Source organism: Centruroides sculpturatus, unplaced genomic scaffold (genome assembly GCF_000671375.1).
Source record: "Centruroides sculpturatus isolate CEXI.00-Female unplaced genomic scaffold, Cexi_2.0 scaffold126, whole genome shotgun sequence".
Taxonomy (NCBI): Eukaryota; Metazoa; Arthropoda; class Arachnida; order Scorpiones; family Buthidae; genus Centruroides; species Centruroides sculpturatus.
Genome location: NW_019384298.1, coordinates 143,063 through 161,029, shown reverse-complemented (window position 1 = coordinate 161,029; position 17,967 = coordinate 143,063). Strand labels below are relative to the sequence as shown.

The following is a 17,967-nucleotide window of genomic DNA, read 5'->3' as shown; positions in this document are numbered from 1 at the left end:
TATTATATTTTCCAAAATCTGTAATAAGTCGTATTATTTTCTTTAGGGAAGTAGTAATAAATTCTTATTCAATTAATAAAAAAATACCATATTACAATGATTAAATGTATGGGTATTATTGCATATTTTAACTTTCTACAGACTTCCTTTAAATATTTCGATTTATTATATTTGACAATAATCTAAACACAAAGGAATTTTATTCAAAATTTACTATATACTACATTATTATTTACATTTATCATTTTTGATTATATTATTCTTCACGAATAATTTCACAATAAAATAATATAAATAATATTGTATATAAAACGTATACAAAAAATATTAAATCAACAGTGTATTTTTAGAATTTAATTGTTATTTTTGTATTTATTTTATTATACCAATCTATTTCTAAATATAATACGCTTCTATTCAGTTTTCACTAAAGATACTCGTATTCTTCTAAATTATCCCATATTTATAGATAGTATTTTAGAAACGATCAACTATTTTTGTTCGAGATATTATATATAATTTCTTTTTCATTTCTTATTCAGGAATATTGAAAAACAGAGCATCTAATTGATTTTATCTATCGATATTTTTTTAAATTACCATGATTTTTTTATCTATTGAGGAAATTTTTGCTGAATTATTAGAGTAGAAATATATAATAAATGAAACGATTTTGAAACTAACTGGTATAAATATTAAAATATATTCACTAGCATAAATAATAGTTTAATTAATCTAATTTATTAATATATTTTTCTCTAAAACTTTGAGTAAGTTATAAGCTCTTAAGCGATCGCTTGCATGTATCTAGTATATTTACTACGTAGCGTGCTTTTGTTGATGATTTATATATAAACAAACTTATAAGTTATGTGTAAATAAAATTATGCTAATTCCTATGTTATGGACCGTAAACAAAGTTTTAGTCTTATGACTAAAAATGCATTAAGATCAATTGTAAAATTATAATTCAAAACGTGCATGAGTAATAAGGGAATGTTTTAGATATGTATGATTCATAAGTAACAAAATGCAAGTTTGCATGATTCAATACTTAAGAGTTTTTGAAAATTAAAAAAATAAATGTTTTAATAAATTAATAAAAATTATTTATAATTAAGTAAAATAATAATGGATTTTTTGTAGATTTTTAGAAGTTCTGTTCGTTTTACTTTGGATAGTGCTCATACTTAGGTCAATTCGACGTGATCTTTTCAATTTTAAAGTGAGAAATTCTAAAATATGACATCAAATTTACTTAAAAATGTATTTGTATATAAATATTTTAGAGTAATTTTCATTAAATATGGTAATGTCGTGTGATAATTTAAATATTTTAATTAATTAACATACGATTTATCATTCATAAATTTATACAGTATAATGCTTAAAATGTGTCGTATTTAAATAAAATTGGAAAAAATGTTTGACTAACTCGAAGATTTAATGCATTTTCTGATATATATCTTTAAAAAAGTATTGTAATTGAATAATGAAATCTCAGTAATGTAATTTATCTTTTGATAACGCGATCAGAAAAATTCTTTCAATTTTTGTATATACAGTAATGTAATATTTTCATCAATTTTTAGGATTAATTTCTATGATTCTTGGCGTCGCACGTAATTGAACTTTCCCCCATAATTTTAAATTAGAAATATGGATTATTTTTTTAAAAAATCAATAAAATTTTTATTTTTTAACTTTTAAAAAATTAAACTAAACGAACATAGTATATAGGAATTATTTGAAAATATTTTCTCCGGCTTCTTTCAAGAAGTTTTTACACAGAGATGCTTTAATTATAAAATTTACGTATCTTTGGAAAAGAAGATAAAGATTAAATTTTATACTGGAATCTTAATACATTGATTAGTGTTTTTTTCAGGGGTGCTTTTTCAATTACTTTTTGATATATATTTTTAATTTATTTATTAGTTTAAATACACTTTGAAGGTTGAAAATTGATCCTAAGTAATTAATTGGATATTTTACATAAATCCAATAAGGATTTAAGGAAAGTTTTTTAAAGTTATTAATATATTACATTTAAAATTAATTATTTAAGAAACTAGCTTTCATTTACACAGACTTTTGCAAATTTAGAATAAATAGTGACATTTTAGGATAAATTTTGTTTTTAAGACGTTATAAGGCGTTATATTAAGTGTTTTTTACGTTAATTTATTTATTGAAGTGTTCGTTTTTAGTAGTTGTTTATCAAATTTATGTTAATCAGTTATTTTTTATGAATATCAGCAATAATGCACCTTTAATATTGCTGTAGATTGAATTCGCAATTTTTATTAATTTATTTTAAATTACTACGTACAATGCTAAAACTGCTTTGATATTTTTTTGAGTTAATAATTGTTTTGGGTGTAAATAAAAATTTTAACCTGTTAAATCGTATAAGAAAAGCCTGTTATAACTTAATTTAATATGTTTATTTTGTATTTATTATTTTATATTAAAATATGCTTATTAACTTAGGACGACTAACACAAAAAATTCGCTACGTCACGTATAATTAAAAATTTTAATGTGGTTGGAAATATACTTTTAGTTGAAAATAAATAAATGATTAAATGTATTGGTATTATTGCATATTTTAACTTTCTACAGACTTCCTTTAAATATTTCGATTTATTATATTTGACAATAATCTAAACACAAAGGAATTTTATTCAAAATTTACTATATACTACATTATTATTTACATTTATCATTTTTGATTATATTATTCTTCACGAATAATTTCACAATAAAATAATATAAATAATATTGTNCAGATTGTGTTTTTTTTTTCTGTAGCATTTAAAATTGAGAATAATAGATTATTCTTTTAAAACTTAAATTAAAGAAAATATGTATTAAAACAGCAGGCTTTGTATTGTAGATATTAAATTGAATGGAATATAAAATCACTGACAAAGCGAATTGAAAAACTGGCGGAATAGTTTTATAAATGCTGACGATTTCAGTTTACCAAACACATGTTCGAACTCAACATTTCATGAAATCAATATTCTTTTCGATAAACGTTGCTATTTGGCATCCACAGAATGAATAAAATTCGAAATAGCATGTATTTTACACAACACTTTTTTGTGGAAGTGAGAAAAACATTCATGATCCGGTGAAGAGCGAACGAACAAATTGACTCGGATGATGCCTTCAGCAAAGCAGTTGATGCTCTTTATTCTGAGGTTCTTTCGATTTAGTTTCACTATGATGACATTTTGAATGTTCTGGCCATTTACAATAGCTTCTATCTCTTTCATTTATCTTTCTATCTCACCATATATCTCTTATTTGTAATTCAATCCAATTTTGTATGATAGTAAATTATTTGTTTACTGAAAAAAATTTAATTATATAAGCTATTTTTATTAATATGCAAATCTATTATATGAAATATCTTTCAAAAAATAACCTTTATTTAAGCAATTCATCAGATATATTACTTTAAATCTGTAATTACAGTTAGATAAGACGTGAAAAGATCAATTATATTTATTTTATTAATAAAATAAATATATTAAATTTATTTAAGAATATTTTTTGCCTGTAAAAGTTTTGCAAGTTTACAAATAATTTCGTAAAAAATTATTTTTTATACTGTCAACGGCAGTCAAACTTTTCACTTGTAAAAAGTCGACTATTATAAAAGAGATAAAAAAGAATATAGTAGCAAAATAAGCTTAACTCCCTCTAGTAATTTTACAAGAAATTCTTTAAATATCTTTGGGAGCAAACACGACGTCTAGTCGAGACTTTTCTAGATTAGACAGTGAAGACCACTTACATGACGACAATGCCAGAATCCAGAGTAGAGAGAGAGAAAGAGAGACTTTTGAAAAAGGAAAGTTTAATCACAAGGCGATGTTGTCACACGAAACAGATAGTGTGTGATTTTCCTGCAATGTGTTCGTCTACTCTCTTTTTTCGTATTGCCCGCGGGTATCGAAACCTTATTGTACACCGCATGGTAGTCCCTAATGGCTGCTATCCCGCAACTTCCTCGACAGCTTTTTTCATTGCCCATTACTGTAGTGTGGATACAAAATTCCTCTCCGATCTACGATAAGCATAGCTATTCTCGCTTGACTACTTCTAGTAATGAAGTCCTGTAGTGAAGAAGGTAGTGTCGATCATAGACATGCATCGTCAGGAAATTCAGATCTGCAGTTTAACTCTCTTCCAACATTTGGAATTTCTCTAACACAATAAATGAATCTTGAGTTTAGTTGACATTGAATTTTATAGGGAACGTGAATTCGAATTTTATTTCTCATATCTACATCTATATATTCATATATGAAAAACTCTATAAAATTATAATGCTGTTTTATCGACACATGAATCAATCTTTGACGTGAAACATAGTGAAACGGCTTTGAAATGGAAACTAGAATCATTTTATTAAAAACGGTTTTTATTAACTATAGAAAAAAAATTATTTTAAACTTCAAGTTATCTTCTTTTGCTATTCATTTATTGATACAGTCAATGGTTGCTTCAGTCCTGGAGTGTTCGTAATTAAGTTAACAAGCTGCTAATGAAACGAAACTTTCCTTATACTGCATGTTTCTCTTATTGATTAACTAGATGGTCGATTTTTGTAAGCTTTCTCCAAGATTGCATTATCTATACTAGAAATTCTCTGTTTCACTATGAAGGCGACCATACTTACTTGTATGGCACGCAACATGCAAACTAAATGCTATAAACCTGAGTAATAGATAGGACATCACGAACTGCTGCAGAAATCAATAGTCGGATATTTCATTTTCAATCAATATAAATTTGAATATCTAATTTTTTCAAAAGAATTTCATTTTTTATAGATTGATTAAATTTTGGAAATTTTGGATTTTGATGACTTTTTTATTATTGCAGAAGATTTTTGTTAGTCAAATTAGCGTTAAATTCCCATATTTACAGAAGAAAAAAACAAATGAATTCAGAAGAAACATTTTTATATTTTTAATTTACGATATAATACATAAATTACCATGATAAAATAATCCCTGTATTTGGATAGATTTTAATTTAAATGTTTTACATTTCAAATAAATTATAATATTTATTATAAAGAAAAATAAACGCGCTAATAATGACACAGCCTAAAGGAATGCATGTTCTTCAAATAAGTTGATATCCCAATTGATTTACGTAGAAGAGAGCTCTACTTGGCCTCTAGCTCTTCCAGTGTATTTCAGTAATTTACAACTTATGTCGATATTTTGTCAGAGAAAACATAATACTAGACTACACATTAGAAATAATAATAAATTTCTAAATTTTATAAAATTGGAGTTTTTTTATGAATAAGATTTTTAAGGTAAAATTGGTATAATTTATAATAAATTCTAAATTGCAGAATTTTTCACAAGCTAATCCACATCAGTAAATGGTGTATATACAGTTGAAACGTAGTTATTAAATGGGGGAAAAAAATGGCCGATCTAATGTTAAATATCGAAGGATTGCTGTTCGGTTAGAATCACCATTTCACAGAAATCGTCTTTCTGTGGTCATTTATTAAATGACGTGTGGTTTTGTAAGTCGTGAAGAAGTGATATTAGATCTGATAAGATAGGAGTTGAAATATTAGATCCAACATACAGAACACCTAGATATTACTCGGATTACCTTTAAAACATTTCGATACAAATTCAATTCTACTTTTGTAATTATGAGAAAGACATTATATTACAATATTAAATAACATTTTATAGTTAAGATATGTTTATAAAGGCAAAGCAGTGTGTCAGTTGTATTATCTAACTTATTGTGCTATATCAAATTGTCACACGAGAATAACCTGGATAGAACTAATTGCATTGTGATAATTGATGCCGCCAACCGAGAGAATCCTCGACCTAGATAACGGAATGTGCATTACATATAATCCACACAACTAAGAGGATTCGTGTGTACCACTCCCCATTGTGTGGCATTTCGGATCATTTGCTTATATCGCCAACTGTTGTGACACAAAGCCTTATCACATTTGTCACCAGCTTGTCATAGAGCTGATATAACCTGCAGATTTAAGTTCTATTATGAGTTTGTTTGACAGGTAAAGTTATATTATTGTATAAACTAGGTTTCTTTTATTAACCGAATTTTTTATATAAATTGATTCAAATCAATTAAAATTAATTTATTTCAAAATTTAAACTAAGAAAACATGTTTTTCTCTTTGATAAGTTTTTTAAACACAATTTTATTAAAAATGTTTGGATAATAATGCATTGCATTTTTTATGAAGTGCTTGAATTTGCTGACATTCTATACTCTGTTGTATATACTTTTAAATTTCCACTATATAAATTTTTAAATTTGCTATAAATGTTTGTATAGTCTATTCCATTTATTATGATAAAATATTTTGAAATATAAATATCGTTTTTGTTGAAGTTTTAATATAATAATTCGTACGTGATCATCAAGATTTAGAGAAGCTTCTAAGATTTCATGTGGAACAAAAGTCTAAATTTACACATTTTAATGTCAATAGGGCTTAATATTTTATAAACTAATAATATATTCATGAATTCCTTATCAATTTACAAAAAGAAAAAATTTCGCTTATGCTTCACCATTTGTTCAATAAACTATTCCCATAGGAATAAATTCTATTTATTTCTAAGAATGCGCATAGTTTACTTTTCAAAGTATAAAAATAATGTTGATAAGCTGAAGTTTTAATATTGATTTTTACATATTTTATGGGTTTATAGTTAAAAGTTTTTTTCTATGGAGAAAACTATCATATTTAGCCTATATCCTTCGATAAACTTACTTTTCGAATTAACAAAATATTTAAAGTGATGTAAATTTTAAAATAAATGATATTCGGTTAATTCACATTTTAAAACATTACTTTTAGGTGAATTCAATTTATAAACATTTCTGATACTTTAAAATGAATTGGTTTACATTGGTTTTTAACAATCATAAAAAAGACATTTGAATAAAATTAACATTTATTTTATAACTTGACAGCATCATTGAGTGATTCTGTATAATTTATTTCTATCGATTCTTTTATATCAGAATTTAGAAATTCAGACTTCAGATTATTCTGAAAATTCTTTTAAGAAAAACGATTTTAGGTGATGATGACACATTTATTTTAGTAGGTTGTATAATGACCTTATTTCTGATTCCGTTATGACATCATTGAAAATGTTTTCTTTATTATAGGAGAAATTTTGTTTAATGTAGTAATTTGTAGGCAGGCCATGAAGATAGTAAAAAACATTCGATGACTATCATAAACAGTTAACTTTACTGTATTAGTAACTGAATAGTTTAACTTTCTTAAAATAAATTTACTCTTTCTATATTCAAAAGTTGAATAAAAGTATATTCATTAATGTGCCTATATAATGCTTATAAACATTCCAAAGTTAGCATTTCAAATAAACTTCTACATAAATTTCTAACACATTCATCTTTATTGATTTCAATATTATTAGTTTAAATTGAAGCCAGCCATTTATCAATTTTGTTTTTGAAGCTATATTTAATAAATTTGCATTATATCTAAATAAATTTTCGTTAAAAAAATCGAATATATTAATTGAAATTTCTCACAAATATCTTTAAAAAGGTGAAATTTTCGAAAAATTGAAGGATTTAAGAAATGTCTCATAAATCGAGTTTATCACATTGTATTTTGACAAACATTTGTCTAGATAAACAAACAGGGTGATCTGGAGCTTTTTTCTCAGGTCTAGAGAAAACATAGGGGGGCTCGTAGTGATTCCTGCCCCTATAAAATTAACCTTATTTTCACTAACAAAAAATAAACTACTTTTTTAATTAATAAAGAAGCATTCTACGCATTTAATTCGTTCAAAAGACAAAAGGTACCACGTCTACTTCTGTCTATATACGCTCTTGACAGCCCTGTAAATAAATGTTATAAAGTATTTTATTTAAAAGTTATTTGATAATCATAATTTTTCCTGATCATCATATGAACTATCAAGTTCATATGGTGATCAGGAAAAATTTAATTCCGCTTAGATTCTACGAAGAAAGAAAAATTTATTAATTGTTTTATGATGATAACAGGGATATTCAATGCCGGAATTTAAAAGTTAATGTAAAATCAACAATTTAATTTTAATATCTAATTTCGGTGTGTATATTTTAAATATGATCATCATTTATTAACCTGTTAATTCTTCTAATCAATGAGTAATTGAATATAATAAATATTTATATGAACATTATCAGATAGTGTGAGTTTATAATTAATTGTATATTTTCAATGTGTAATTATTCTCTACATATAAATGTAAAATAAACATTAGAAATAATATTTCTGTTGTTTATAAATTTTGCTAAAAATAATTTAATTTGAATTTATTATTTTCGTGTATAAATAAAAATTCGATATAACTTTACGTAATACATTTGAATAATAAAAATATCTATAAGATGATTTACAAGAATACTAATCTGCGAAACGATACATTTTCTTTCAAATTTAAATTTCAAAAATTTAATTATTTAAAGCTGTCACTCTCTTAAATTTCGATTTAATTAGAAATTATGATGTAATTGTTGGTTGTAATGTAGCCAGCTTGCTCGTGTGAAATAACTGTACTTTCATCTCCGTTATGATATTTTGGAGATGATTATCACCCTTAATCGTGTCAATTGGTTGACTGAAATTGTGAGAAAGACCTTATCTAACTCTCCCTTGTTTTCCTCGAAGGAGATGAATCATTATAATTTAACCCTCAGTTGATCAGAAATTCCAGACTTTGCAGTCGATAGATTTTTCAAGGATTATTCCCTTTTCAATAGGCGAAAAGTACTTCGAGATTGCTCTTTTCTGTATGAATATAATTGGTTAGTGACAAGTATCGAAAACAGGATTTCCTACTTAATCTAATAAATTTACAAAGATAATTTACATTGTAGCTATTCAGGTAGAGAATAATTAATTAAAACGTACCTACTTTACTGCATATTTCGTTAAACATACATATATCGAATTGTATTTTTCACTTTTATTTTAATTTGTTTTTACTAATTTACAAGTATATAATAACCGATAAAAAGATTAACTTTGTTTTCATTTGTTATTTAAAAATAAAAAAATTGGCATTATTTNCACGCATCGGAAAACCTTTTGATTTATTCGTGTACGCACCAGACGGAAAAACAAAAAATATCGTGTATCCACAAAGCACTCCAATAAATAAATAAAATTGAAACACCACTTTGAAATGTTTTTCCGATGAAAATGAATAATAATAATAAGTTTCAATGAAAATGATAAAATGTAAATTTAATTTTATCATAACGAGTTTGCTTTAATTTCCTTTCTTCTGAGATCGCAGCAATGCGCGACGGGTAAGCTAGTTCTGTATAAATTAAAACTTGTTTGATATCTAAATATTTTTGTAATATACGTATTTTATTCTGTCATAATTTACTAAATAAAAGAAACATAGTGTCTTCTATTTTATGTAAAATATAGAAATTCATGAATAATTTTCCATATTTTCTAAATCTATAAAAGACAAAAAATACTTAAAATTTACATATATATTTGCTACTCCACATTCCAACCTCTAAAACTTATAATCTCTCAATTAAATATTACATCCATCAAAAACTGCTATCTAAGAATTGAAACTCATTAAGATTGTATTATCTATTTCAATCTATTTCAATTTTAATCAATCATATGTTAAAATGTTAAACCATGTAAAAATAATTCATACGCCTTTAAATTTATATATTTTTTTGACTCATAAAATAGTAAATAGTGTATGACTCCAATGAGGATATTTCATTATAAATATTCATGTTTTATTTAGCACATACTAGAGGCTCCCTTTCCTTGCCTTCAGCAGCCCAATCTTGGCATTTCACAAGGCTTTCTACATCTATGTTGAAATTTATAATTCTTTAGTAACAGTATTAGTTTTATATTTATTGATTACATTTAATCAACTATTCCGGATGAATCCAACTTGTTATAAGAATTAAACTAAACAACTATATTTTCTTAGTATATCCCTGATCTTTGTATTAAAGTTGTAATAAAGCAAGTAATTTCAGTAGATGCCATAAAATACTGTCTATACCGAAACCCATCAACCAAGATAATTATTTAGTCGATATATCTTATGACAGACTATTTCCGAAAACGAACAGTTTTATTTTATGAGAAGCTATCTTCAGAAAAGAGGAAATCGCGGATTTGGTAGATATTTTCTTTATCGTAAAAGAGGGATTATATTTTCATTCTTGGTTAACTTCTTTTTGTTGCATCCTCTGCTTTATTAATCTTTATTTTCGGCATACTTTTATGTTGCTACTATTTATGAAAAGGGAACGATTTGAACTAAATCGCATCTACTTTGCTTTTATCACAATTTTACTAAAATGTTAGTAATTTTAAAAGACTCCCATCTACTGATTTAAAAAGTGTCATTTAATAAGAATACTTCTTACATTATTTATAAAATCCCTAATATATATTCCTATATATTCTAACTGAATATAACATAAATATATTAATCTGTGAAATATTCATGGTTTTAGAAAAGCAATTTAAAACATTTTTTCTTCCACTATTTAAAGTTAATTGAGAAAAATCAGTTTTTTATTTACTTTGCTTTCGATTTTCTTTTTAAAGTTTTGAATTTTTCCTTATTGTTTCCGGCATTAAAACAAAATTTTTTATATTTACATTCTATGTTGTGTGCGCGCAACAGTTTAATATTTCTTTGTAAGACTATAATGACGTGTCAACGCGAGGATTGTCGATCAATTTTGAAAGTTTATATTATTAGCTTAGGAACTTAGTCTACTAACTACTATATATCTATACCATTCTTTATACAATTATCATATTCTTTGAATTCTGTATGAATACATGTTGCATCTATCTGTCCACTCTTGAAAAAAATTTTCATTTATTGATAGAATTATAATGATAGTTATTCTAATTTTCTGATTAACCTCATAGATAACATAAATTGCTTTAATGGTACTACAACTGTTTGTATGATTGCTTCGTATTAAACTGGATTTAACCTACTTGACATCATTTTTGGGAATCGAAGTCGTATATATTTAATGACATTAATAAATTTATATGTAGTTTCTAAGAATCGACTATTTAAAATATTCTACATAAAATATTGCAATTGTAAACAAGAGGATTCATTTTTATCAGCCAAATCGATTTTTGCAACCTGAATACGGTAGATGATGCCTAAATTCTGATGATTCACAATTGCTTAAAAAAAGTTTTTGGAAATCGATTGCACATTAATGATTGTATATAAAGAATAATTTGTAATTACAATATCTAAAAGTGTTATTAATATATCAGTCGTACAAAATCTATTAATCTATTATTTACTTTAAAAAATGTTAAAAATTGGAGATCAAGTACATATAAAAATTTGAAGAACTCTTATAAACGTTCTTTCCAACCACAGGAACACAATTAACATTAGCGAAGGACTTTTTTAAGGCTCTTTTTTTTCACAAATATCTAAGTTTGTAGTTCTTCCGGCACCGGATTCTTTAAAAATTCCAATAAAAATGAAAAATTCAGGACAAAATAAATTTTAAAAAAATATTAGAAATTGAAGGCTAAAAATAAGTAAAACTTTGAAGTCTTTTTTTATAAAAGCCCTTCAATTTGTAATATATCTTAAAATACAGTATATTATTATAATTTGGTGCTTGGTTGTTTAATAGTTAGTGTTATATTTATCATATAAACGTATACTTTCTTTACTTTGCTATTGCGTGTTTTCGATCTTCCTTTTCCCATGATAGAGATTTTTTTACGTAATATTATATTTATGAAGCTATCTCATACATGTAAAAATGAAGATTTCTTATACATTGCATGCGAATATTGCAACGTAACGTTTTATGAAATTAAATTTTTTTTGTTCAATTTTTATGGGTTTAAATTATAAATGTGTATAAGGTTTTGAACAATTTGAATGCTTAAAAGAAAAACAAGTATATTCTTCAATAAATAATAATTTTTGGTTCCTGTAATAAATGCGATTTGTTAAGGATATTAAATACAATTAATTTACTGGATTTAAATTCTAATTAGAACAGAAATAACATTAAATATTTTCTTTAATATTATCCTAAAAGTTAAAGTTCTTCATTAAATGCAATAAATCGATAGCAACAATATTGATGAAATGATTAAACTTTTTTTTTGTAAACTTCCTTTCACTTTGATTAAAATGTGACAAAATTACTCGTGTTTATTAAAAAAAATTTCTTAATTTTTTTTCTTTATGTTGTTCGTGTTCATTTATTAATTTTCGAATTAGCATGCTTGATATTTTTAATCAAAGTTTAAAATTGATTAATATTTTCCTATATTCGAATGATTTGAATATTCTCTCAATTTTTATTTAATTATCTATATGAAAATAATTAATATAACGACTTTGTTTGAAATAGCGATTTATATCCAGTTAACGGAGTGAAATAAATGTCAGAAAAAAAATTTTTTTTAGTAAATTATAAATTAAAATTTAATAAAATGCAACGTAGATAAAATTTAAATTTTGTATCATTATTTTAGATTTTTCCGATATTCATCTGCAGACTTTTAGTTAATTAAATACATTTAAAAAAAATTAAATTTAGATCTTTAATACATTGTTTACCATCTAAGAAAACAAAAATCCCCATTTTCAAGACAGAGAATAGATTTTAAACCGCCTTTTATTTTTTTCCCTCTTAATCGATTACAGTATTTACTTCTTTTATCTGAACTTTGCTGTACTTAATCTTTAGATTTATTAGATCTCGTGTTCTAATTTTATTTAATTCTTAAATGTTTTCAGAATTTTATTTATAAGTTCGCTGTTTAGTTCATTATGGTTTGCCTATATCTCACTTTTCGATAGATACGAATAGATTTATTTATTTACGTATAAGAATGAAGTTATTTATATTTTTTTTTATTTTGAAACGAATATATTTCTCTCAAAATTAAATTAATGGTTATAAAGCTTTGAGTCACTTCTCTGAAGAAGAGTTTAGAAATTTTCCGCTGTAATGTAGTCAAGAACACGGTTTTCTTTAAAAAAAAAAAAAGCAATAAATAAAAGTAAAATGTAAAAGTTTTGCTTATTTAAATGTGATAGTTATTCAAACTTCTATTATTTTTAATGTAATAATTTTAATATATATTAAAAAATTTTTTAAATCTTTATTGATCATGGTTTCTTTTTGGATTGTGAGTGGGAATGGTTGGATGGGATTTACCCCAGCATATAGGCTATATTACTACAATGCATTCGTGCACACATATTATATTATATTATATACTGTATATTTGGTTATGTTTATCAGGTTTCGAGGTGGGGAGGATAAGGAGTTGCGGCCACCCCTAAAACATCATTAAAATATATTCTCATAGGACTCAGATACGTCTTCAAAGTTTCGGACTTCTATCATGATTAGAAGTGGATAGTATTTGAGATGCAAGATTTGAGGATGATACAAACCAATTTAAATAAGTGTTTAGAAATGATTAATTACCAATATAAATACCCCAATGTGTGGTCTGCAGATAATCGAAGGTCTTCGTTGTTATACGATAAGGTTAGCCAAGTCTTCAAGATTTGTTCCGATTATTGTTCATATTTCAACTGATGTAATCGGCGATCATAATAAAATATACTATAAAAAAAATGTAATGACCAAACACATTGATAAATGTGTAGCTATTACAGAAGGTAAAGTATATGGAAAATATTCAAATAATTCGGAAATTTCAAAATTTTAAGGCGCTCTATTGAGAAAATGTCCTCTTCGTCTAAGTAATTCGAAAATTTAACTCCTAAAGGAATCCATTAACTAAAAAAAATGTAAATAATATATATATTCATTTAAATATATTTCATATATTTTTAATTTTTATTGTTGTTATATTTATATATATTTCATGATTAAAATTATCATAATAATCTTTCATAGCTACATTTGATTTTTTTTAACTTCACATTATATATATATACACATATATGTTACCATTAAATATTAAAATTCTTGTATACTTTATTAAATAGTAGCTGTTTTATTTAAAATAGAAAATATTTTCGATTACTGTTTTCTTTGCCTAAATTAAAAAAAGGAAATAAGATGTTTTTTAGAGTTTTAAATTTAGAAAAATGTTTTTGGTTTGTTAAGCCACGTAGTTAATTCAAATTAAATTGAAAAGAATCGAATATGTTCTTTTCTGCAGGTAGTTTTTCAGTCCAATATGCGATTACAAAAGCTATTAAGGCAGTTAAGTATCTGAAATATTGTATTTGTAGCGCACTTTTTTTTTCCAAAAGTTTTACACCTNCAGTCGACCCCCCTATAACACTGTTGATTTTTCCGTTTTATATGAATTCCATGTTGTATGAGTCACTTAGATTTTACAAATACGTGAGCAGTTCACACCCTGGCACACGTATTTGTAAAATCTAAGTGACTCGTATAACATGGAATTCATATAAAACGGAAAAATCAACAGTGTTATAGGGGGGTCGACTTGTACTATATAATAGTGCACATAACATATAATGTATATATGTTTAAAAGCTTCTTTCTATGATAAAAGTGAGAAGAAAGACGAAAAAAAATATTCGATCGCATGCAGTAGCGATGATGCTCCATCCTTGACAAGCGCTCTTCTGATCTGTGAAATTTGCTTGTATTGTAATTTTACTATTTTTCTCGGCATCTGAATATTGATTCGAAGATTCGGTTGAATTTAATAATAACACTCGACCGATAATACCGGAAGTAAGAAACTTTGGAGTCTTGCAAGCCGTTTTCATACTGGAAATGTTTACGATGACGATCTCGACTAAGATGGCCGCCGCCATTATAAACAAAGAATTTCTGGTGAAAGAGGCTGAAATATAAAAGGAAAAAAAAAAAACATTATATTTTAATATATGAAATGTTTGGCTTTAATATAGAATATAAATGTTTTCTATACAAAGGAATATTAATACTGTATATTGATTTGCATAACAACTGATTATCAGAAGTAATTCTATTAAATTTGTACGATATATTCGTAATTATAAAATGTCTGCTTACTCTGATAGCATCGTGGATTAAGACAATAATGGAATTACGCTCATAGATATCGCGAAATACAACGAATAAGTTCGGCATTCTATATTTTTAGGTGTTTGGACTTGAATATCGTTAGACTTTTATATTGAATATATTGATATCTTACCTGCTACTTCTAATCCAGGTTTGGAGAGATGACCCAGTAGCAAGATCATGGCTAGAATGAGGAGGGAAACAGCACCCAACGTAAATTTTTTCTCCGAATCGGATGGTAACCAAAACATAGCAAGGGTGAGGATGATGGCGATCAAAGTGGTTCCGCACATAATTTCCTTAGCATTAACGGCTTTCGAATGCCATTTTCTCAGTTCGAAGATGTACGAAATGCTGACGTAAGCTTCGGGACAACACTCGTAAAATCTTTCTTGACGTATTGCTTCGAATCGCACAACTTCCCATTTCGGATTGGTATTGGAAAAATGGGAAGTATCGACTTTATCTTTAGATAACTTCAAATTTATATAATTAACGTTTTCTGTCCAGGAACCTATTGTAATATTGCATTTCTGATCGTTTCCTGATCTGTTGATGATACAAAACGTAGAAAATGTGATCGGTGGTATCCACATAACCGTCCCATCGTTGCTAATTAACATGTTGGTTTCTCCATTTAAAGTTTCCACTACAAGTTTGGCCGGATGGCTAGAAATATTTTAAAAAGTTTTATTATCGTTAATGTTGTGGATATGTTAAAATCATTATATTTATTCTATTAATCAGATTCATTCTGTTTATCAATGTCCATTTAATTTTTGTAATTCTACTAATTTATCAGAATTTTCCGGCTAAATAATTTTCTGTAATATTTTACTTTTGGTCTACATTTCCTGACTTTCATTGAAATTGTACATTAATTTAATGAATAACACGAATGACTAAACTTCAACAAGAATAAAATCTATTTAGCTCCATATGTCAAGATTTTCACTAAGATTCTATTCACTATGTTTAATTTAAGCATTGACTTATACATAAATAATTCCATTAATATCATCATAAAATAGTAACGGTTTAAAAGTTTAGAGAGATTAAATTTAATAAAACTTTAAAAATTTCATATTTTAATTTCAGTTTTGGATAAAAACACACTAAAATTTTTTAATCTCGTTTCGAAATACTTTAAAATATAAGAATAAAAAATTAGTTTGTGTATTTTTAAATCAATTTGAAATAAAAATAATTGGAAATTAATTATTTTTAATTATAGAAATATTTCCCGTTGTTATTACTAATATGTAGAATAAAGAGTAGATTTATCCTGGACCAAATTCGCATTATTAATAATTTTAATCCAGACAATTACTGTCTGTCCAGATGAATGCTAATTAACTTTGAATTTGATTCTGTTGGTTTAATATATTCCTTGTTAATCTTGATTGAATATTAAATTTATTGATAGATTAAATAAATTCGACACATTCGTTCCAATAATCAGATTTGATCAAACGAAAAGCGAAAAATTCAATTAAGATAATAAGAAAACTATTTAATACATATTGAATTTTACTTAAATATTCTCTCTTTGTATAAAATTGCGTAAATTCGATGATGTAAATATATTTTTATTTAAATATTTATCAATAATATTTTTATATAATGGTAAATTTGTAGAATTGATAAAATTTAGTTCTCAATTTTTTTTAACCGTCGATAAGAATTTAACTAATTTATTTAAAGCTTTCAAAAACACTTTAAATGTAATTGTATTAATTAATTTATAAGGGAGAAAGTCGAAAAATTTTCTAAAATTTACAATACAATTGTACCAAATGCAAATTTTTGGTAATTAAGCGGTTGAGAACGATAAGAGTACTACATTCTCGTAAAGTATTCAGATTCTCTCTGATATTAAAAGAAAATTTGTAAATAATTCTCAGTCAAATTTATTTTGAATCATTTGTTCTATCTGTATAATTCATCCAATCGGAAGTGAAACAGCCCTTTAATTAGATCCATACCGTAATTTAAAGTTTGTATTGGATCCTTATCACCGAGTGACTGGAGGCTATCTATTAATGGCAGCCAGTTGGAAAATTACGTCACTCCCTTCACCAATTCGAACAACCTGATGTCATTTTGCAATTATCTCGACTTATCCTAGAAGTTTCACATATCGATAAACAGTATCATTTGAATTCTCTTGTTAATATGCAGCTGTGATTTTATCTTTAATATAAATCGACTCGTATTTTAATATCTAATGACACCACAGCGTTAAAACGAGTTTCGGTATATCTTTTATTTCTCTCGTGTCTTTAATCAATAGTTTTAAGTAGTCTTAATCGGTTTCAAGGTACTCTACCAGAATACCAATTCTATGTTTACGTATTGTTTTATTGAATAAATTAATTTACAGCAAGTTGTTGATGTTTTTATTTAAGACAACTTTCACCGTATTTTATTTAGTTTTGAAATCCATTGTCGATAGTTTCCGATATTGGCACTTGGATCATATCTAATGGAAGGTAGTGGAATCAGTTTGATCAATGACTATACGAAGGATCAATATTAGGCAGCAATATAGTGAAGTATATCAAAAACTGGTAGTATCAGCGTTTCCAAACTTTCTCCATCTTCTAGATGTCTTTCTTTTTATGATTATTTCCTTATTTCTCACTCTCCTCTTTCTTCTCTTTCTTGCATTTTCGACATCACATTAGATTATATAGATGATAAAAATGTATATCATATGTTTATTTTATAAACTGCTTTCTTGAAGCAGTTTATTCTTATACATTTATCTTTGAATAACTATAATCCTTATACATTTTTATCTATTCTTTTAAAATT

The 17,967-nt window shown here is 25.8% G+C and overlaps 2 protein-coding genes across 2 annotated transcripts in view; one reads left to right on the top strand and one right to left on the bottom strand.

Moving 5' to 3' along the window:
* The window catches only part of LOC111629764, a 102,340-nt gene that overhangs the window by 82,606 nt on the left and 1,767 nt on the right, over nt 1-17,967 (top strand). The gene's annotated exons all lie outside the window — the stretch shown is intronic.
* On the bottom strand, nt 14,484-15,843 carry LOC111629681 (neuronal acetylcholine receptor subunit alpha-6-like). The gene is made up of 2 exons (XM_023373606.1): nt 15,284-15,843; nt 14,484-14,947 (listed from the first exon to the last, which is right to left on the bottom strand). The coding sequence occupies exons 1-2, from the start codon at nt 15,771-15,773 to the stop codon at nt 14,625-14,627; spliced, it is 813 nt and encodes a 270-aa protein (XP_023229374.1). The 5' UTR covers nt 15,774-15,843; the 3' UTR covers nt 14,484-14,624.

Coding starts and splice junctions, on each gene's coding strand:
- LOC111629681 (XM_023373606.1), bottom strand. CDS start 15,773: ATGTTAATTAGCAACGATGGGACGGTTATGTGGATACCACCGATCACA. Junction 14,948..15,283: donor ACCTGGATTAGAAGTAGCAG/GTAAGATATCAA, acceptor TTTATATTTCAG/CCTCTTTCACCAGAAATTCT.